The sequence below is a fragment of the Parus major genome, chromosome Z (assembly GCF_001522545.3).
Source record: "Parus major isolate Abel chromosome Z, Parus_major1.1, whole genome shotgun sequence".
NCBI lineage: Eukaryota > Metazoa > Chordata > Aves > Passeriformes > Paridae > Parus > Parus major.
The window spans coordinates 25347375-25353826 of NC_031799.1; the positions used below are offsets into that span (position 1 = coordinate 25347375).

The following is a 6452-nucleotide window of genomic DNA, read 5'->3' on the forward strand; positions in this document are numbered from 1 at the left end:
TGAAATGCAATGGGCTTGACCTGTCAGAATGGAGAAGTGTGACTTCTGAAAGGAAGTGCAATGGTTAATGAAAAATTAGATTGTATTAAGTAAAACTATTTTGCATGTAAAACATTGTATCTTCAGCAACTGAAAAGACATTATATGCCTTTGTATACTTTAAGCTGTGTTTTGCTTTAATCTTCTGTGAATTGCATTTAGTTAGTAGATCTAATTATATGCTATATATATTTATATTTATTCTATATTATTTATTTATACACATATATATTTAGATCTAAAAATATCTGTGTAGGCCTATTTACGTATCTATATACTAACATGCTATGCTTTACCCACTGATGGTGCAGTAAGTGAGCTTCAAATAAATTCTGATAATTAATAAAAAAATGTTTACTCATAACTGTTGATCCGACATGTTCAGCACTACACTGTGTGCAAACAAGAGACTGTTCCTCATGATATGATGGTCTTGCTGGTAATGTTAAGTTTTCCCTTTGGCTAAAAAGAGCAAAAAAAGGGAAAGATTTTTCCCAGAGGCATTTTTGATGTACAATGAGCTCAGAGACTGTGTTTAGGCAGAAGCCAATGTAGTCTCCCTATAAAAGGGGAACCTGGGGTAAGGAGTCACACTTGGTCAGGTTCAAAGGTCTCTACTAAAATATTTGCAGGAGTGTTTACCACATCTGGGTTTTTTTCAGAACTTTAAATTGGTTTTCTTCTCCTAGATGTTTTCAGCACATTTCTTCCAAATATGCTTCATTTCCTGCAAGATATTTCTGGATTTTTGTTGTCTGAAAAACTTCCTCAAATGTATTTCCAGAACATTAAAAAGGTCCAAAGCTTGTATTTACTATTAATTTTTTTAAACACATTTTCTTGTCTCCCATGGCTGATGCTGCATATTAAGTATGAGCCATTTTAGTTCAGAGTTACTGGACCTTTTTCATTGTTGAGCCTCTATGCATGTTTCAGAAATTTAGAAATTTCTTATAGTCCCAATCAGCTACAATTCCTGATGTTGTAGATAAAATAATGGTATGCACTGGTGTCACTTCATGCTCTGGTGAAATTCCTGTTGACTTCCATGAAAGCCTTGCATGAGGAGGCCTCAGTATTAATGAGGGAAGACTTGTTGATTTTGACCCACAGATTTTTTCTGTGCAGAAGAACACTGGAGTATAAGGAGGATAGCTGAAGAACATTGGATGAAACAACAGGCAGAATAAAATTGAAATAAAGGCGTGTTTATACCAGGGACATTGGGTTACTTCTTTTCTCCACAACACATCAACAGCACTGCAGATGTGTTTTTTTGCTGGCAGCTTCAGAAGACAGCCTTGTGAAAGATACCTGGGCTAATCATTGCAATGCAATCCTCACCCTTTACAGAAAGGAGGATTTATTAGCTGGTTTTTGCTAGAATTCTTCTCACAGTAAATAAGTTATTCCAGTGCTCTTATTCTAATGCAACTAGTTTTCTTACAGTGATGAGGTATCATCAGCCTTTCTGGAGCACATATAAAATAAACTATAGATTTTCTAAAGCTATAGTGTTTAGATCTACTTTTTACTTGTCAAGAAAATGAATGATAAGAGATTCTAGTTTCTGTACTCAACTGGACAAATATTGTATTCCTAAAGATATACAGGGTATTTTTATTTGCTACCTAGCAAGTAAAATGATTTTCAGTTTTGTCTGCACTTGGAATAGCATACACTTTTAATATGTGAAATCACATTTATTTATATCTAGAACATCTCTAGGTACCAAATCAAAGAAGAGTTTCAGACTCTGCTTTTGACACTAAACAGATAAAAAGCAGACAGTTTAATGGCGTGAATGAGTCGTGGAGCATGTACTTGTTTAACTTTGTTCTGAGTGGGCCTTCTGTTTAAGAATGGCTAATTAAATGTAATGAGATACAATTTCTGTCTATCAAGGTGCAATGCTATGCACTGTAGAAATGGGAAATATCTAAGGTGTGCAGTAATAACTTTAGTAGTTCCGTATAATCTTTTTCAAAAGCACTGTACAAACCCTTGAGAAATGTGACAAATTAACTCCAATAGTACAAAACCCAGTAACATTCAGAGATGAAAAGTAGTATTTTTTTCTGATTTGGAGTATACAGTATCCTCAACTTTGTTTGCAGTAGGATGCACAGAGCATTTCTAATTGTGTCTTTAAGGCACAGTGCCTCAAATGACTGCATCTTCATGATGGCAGCAGCCACGATGCTTACTCTTGGTCCTTAGCGGCGTAACTTGAAGTAACTTCCAAGACTTGGCCTTGTTACTCCTAGCGTGTTTTGTCTGCTGTCTCCTGGCCATTGGCATTGCCTGTCACTGCCATTTCGGTCACCTCCCTTATATCCTTTCTTGTTTTTAGGTTAGAAGTTTAGATGTTTGTTTCTGATGTGCAATAAGTAATGGGATAAGTACAATAGTTTAATAAATAAACCTGAATTACAACATCAAGAACCTTCTGTTGCTAAAATACATGCTTCTTTATTTCTCATTAGCCTTCCTTTTATGATGCAGTAGACCCAGTAGATTTTGAAGGCTTCCTGATGACGCAGCTGAACAACTTGGACTTAGATCTAGCACAAGAACTTGGGGACTTTCCTGAAGATGATCTGGATGTTGTCTTTACACCCAAAGAGTGCAGGACTTTGCAACCCTCTGTGCCAGAAGATGGGTAAGGAGAATTTCTGTCCCTCCAAAATGCTGCAAAAATATTTAGTTTTGAATAGTTAAAAATAGTTTTGAAGATGTTGATCCAATGTCACTGTGCCACCCATCCAGCCATTTTACAGTTCCTGAACTTTAAATGTTTGAACTTTGCCACTGGCTCTGTTAGGTTTGTTTGCACACTTAATATTATTCAAGTGCTTATACAACTTCCTAAGCTTGGTAGCGGCAGAAGTGAGGTAGGCATCAACTAGGAAGAAGAGTGAAGAGGGACAGGAGAATGGCATGAAAAATAATTCTTGCAGCTGTGATGCCAGAGATGAAAATTGATTCTGATCGTTTAACAAGCACAGTATTGAGGCTTGGGGTGGTGGGGAGGGGCAGTTTGGGTTTTTTGCCGCAGCTGTGTGTTACATGGCATTGATCAGATCACTAAGAATCTCTTTCTCAGTACCTGTCTTGCTTAAATGGGAGGAAATGGTTCATTCTTCACAAGTTTTAGGATGGGGGTGAGTCTTAATTTCTAGTGTAGAAGTCACACATGGTTTTAGGCCAACATTGATGAAATAATTACCCTGTTTTCAACAGCTTAAATTAAATAGGAAGCATGACACTGGTGCTCAGTGGTCCTGCAAATATTTAAGCTGGTTTGAAAAACAGGTACACAATGAGCAAAAGGACTTTTAAGAATGAGAAAGTTCATTGGAGAGTTTTCTGATGTGGTATTAGAAAGTCTGTGCATTGCATACTAAATACTCTTCAGGGACTGTTTCACTGTAAATGGTACCTTTAAGTAAATCTCCAAAGGCCTGTTGAGTTTTGCAAGACTCAGTAACAGTGAGATAAATGTGAAGTCAGCTCCATTTAGCCCCAAACTGATACATTTGCAGAGATGGCTAACTATACAATGTGCTTGGGATGGGGCACTGGCTCCTTACAGTGTTTCCAGGGAATGAACAGCACAGCTATATTCAGTGCTGTGCTGAACCTCCATGCTGAGGGACAAATGAGCTTAGTTATGGGGTCTTGGCTCACAGGGTAGACCTCCATTCCCCCTTGTGTCCCTGCAAAAGTTGCTAGAGGCTGCTCTAATTTTTACCAGCCAGCTGTTCAAACTGGAGCCCTATGAAACAGCCGTATTTGTTCGGTGTTTTCTGTCCGATGTACCAAATGCAATGAGGCTAAGCAGGAAACTCACATTGTGTGATTTTTGCCGGATGTAGACTAGCTGAGTCTTGTTAAGCAAGTTTTCAGTGTACAAATTTCTTCTTGGCCCAGTGCTTCTCTCAAATAGTTCAAGAGAACAAATACAGTAGAGATGAAATGCCATGTTAGGTTACCTGAGAACTCTTTGAATCACACAGCTTCTAAGGAATTTCCTATTATTTGGACAAAAGGTGATTTTCACTTGAAGTTACTCATAGAAAAAGTCCCAATCTTTACAAGGTATTCTTGTTTTTATGTGGATTTGTGAGAGAGAGTGGATGTGGGAGACAATGAATGTTTGGGGTTTTTTTTCTTGAAGTAATCTTTTATTTAAATGATGGACAAAAATATTGAATTAATAATTCAGCTTTTGAAATTACATCTAAAATTAGGCCATTTCTTACCTATTTCCAAGATTACTTCCCACTCTGCCTGGTGTTTAAAACAGCAGTTACCTATTTGTTTATGCAGTAGGAGACCACGCAGGTTCATGCTGTACAATCAGTTTTAAGCCTGATTTGCACCACAAAGTTATTAAGTGTTTTATAAGGAGTCTGTGACAAAGCTCAAATAGTGGGTACCAGCAAATATGCTTTCAGCAGATTTTTTTAGGCATCAGCTTGCCACTTAGCCATTCATATTGCTATCATTGATAGCATTTTTACAGAAAATCCTGGTCATGGGTGCCAGGATGTGTTAGGGAAGATGAGAACACAGGAGGGGCATGCACCAAGGATTGGCCTGCAGGCAATGCAGTCTTTGATGTCTCTGTGCACTGACAGCAGGAAACAGGTACCACTGACCAAACTGGGTTAATGTGCTGCCTGCCAGCAGACACACCTCCCACCTGAACCGGAGGCAGGAACCACCAGAGACAGGGGCACGCGACAGCCTGGCATCAGCCAAGGCTCTGACCACCGTGCACACACAAACCCAAATCAGCTCTTAGCCAGCCCTGATAACCAGTTGCAAATCGCTTAAGAGTTCTATGTGGAAAGTGCTAAAAATTATCATACTTTTCACCTGTTCCTGTATTGAATGTGTATCCTACCTACCCTTTTTCTCACTTGGATTGGAAGATGTGACAAATTATTTTGGAAAAGGTCATTAAAAAAATTAAGAATAAGGACAGGGGAATTATGCCACAGCATCATGATATGAAGTTCATGGACATTGTCCATGGCTGAAAGGCTGCAGTTCCAAATAGTACCCAGTCTATCAAGGAACGCTCACATCCCCCTTCATTAAAGCAGACTTATTGAAAAACAGGAAATTAAATTATAATGTATTCTTAGAACTTAAAGCTTTGGTATGCTCTCTGATCAAAAGCTTAGTGTCTCTTTTTTAGATTTCTCTTTGTTTTAGTGAGAAAGAGAAAACTTCACATATATAAAAACTAGCTATTTGCAAGAGTCCAGGAGCTGAGACCTCTAAAAAGATATTTCTGTATCTTGAGACTTATTATCAAGTTTTGAAAATCACAAGGTTGGTTATGTTGTATAATTTATTTCATTTTACTATATTTTATTGCAACATCACTCTTATATTTCTAAATAGATAGTATGGCAAGAAGTTACCTCTATTAAATGTATGTTTGTATGTTTATCAGCACAGTACCAAAAATCTGCATTAGGGAATTCATGCAGTACAGAGGATTTTTTTGAACCTCAAACAATAGTTTAGCAGTAAAATAAGTACACAGAAGAGGACTAACAGAGAGGCCTTTATATGACTAGCATGTTTTAATAAATTTGTTTTCCTGAAAGTGTGACTTAGGAGCTGAAATATGTTGCTTTTTCTGCAGGGTTGAACTGGACTCACATGTCAAAGATTGTGTTCAGACTTACATCCGTGAGTGGCTGATTGTTAATCGAAAGTAAGTGACGTCAAACTAAATAAAATTAAAATACATTGCATCTTACTTATCAGAGAGGAGATGTTTGCTGTTATAAGTAATCCTAAATTATAATTATTTTAGTCAGCGATTGAAGATAAGAACTTACTTTTCAGTAGTATAAATAACTGCATTGTTTTGTTTGAGATGGTGTGCATTGCCAAATACTGTTGCATCTGCTTCTTAATTATCAGGCACTCTGGGAATGGATGGGAAGTTGATGGGAAGAAATTCACAGCAACCCTCTGTAATGATTTATCTTAATCAGGAAAACTAGTACTGTTTGATCCCACTAAAAGGAAAGATAACAGGGATAAAGATTATATTTGCATGCTTTTCTCCTATTCATGCCCTGAAAATTCAAAATGATTTGATTTCCAAATGTGTCTGAAAACTCAAGGATTATGGACTTTCCCAGCAGTGATTGAGTGTATTCATGGGATTATCAGTGTTATACCCAAATTTACTATTTTACATCAGTAAATGATTTCTGCACGTGAGGTCAGTGTAATTCAACACACAGAGTCGGGCCTGTAGTCATTATAAGTGATTAATTTCCTCTGATTTATTTCTATTCTATTCTATTCTATTCTATTCTATTCTATTCTATTCTATTCTATTCTATTCTATTCTATTCTATTCTATTCTATTCTATTCT

General features: G+C 37.1%; 1 protein-coding gene across 7 annotated transcripts in view; it reads left to right on the plus strand.

Annotated features, from left to right (window-relative positions):
* The window catches only part of DOCK8 (dedicator of cytokinesis 8), an 87702-nt gene that overhangs the window by 20315 nt on the left and 60935 nt on the right, over positions 1–6452 (plus strand). For 4 of the 7 annotated variants that reach the window (XM_015653626.2, XM_015653625.2, XM_015653621.2 and 1 more), the window contains 2 exons: positions 2526–2701; positions 5705–5776. In XM_015653626.2, the coding sequence (XP_015509112.1) occupies positions 2574–2701; positions 5705–5776 (200 nt within the window). In that variant the 5' untranslated portion in view covers positions 2526–2573. The remainder of the gene's footprint in view (positions 1–2525; positions 2702–5704; positions 5777–6452) is intronic. The other 3 variants (XM_033511367.1, XM_015653622.3, XM_015653624.3) reach the window with 1 other exon arrangement.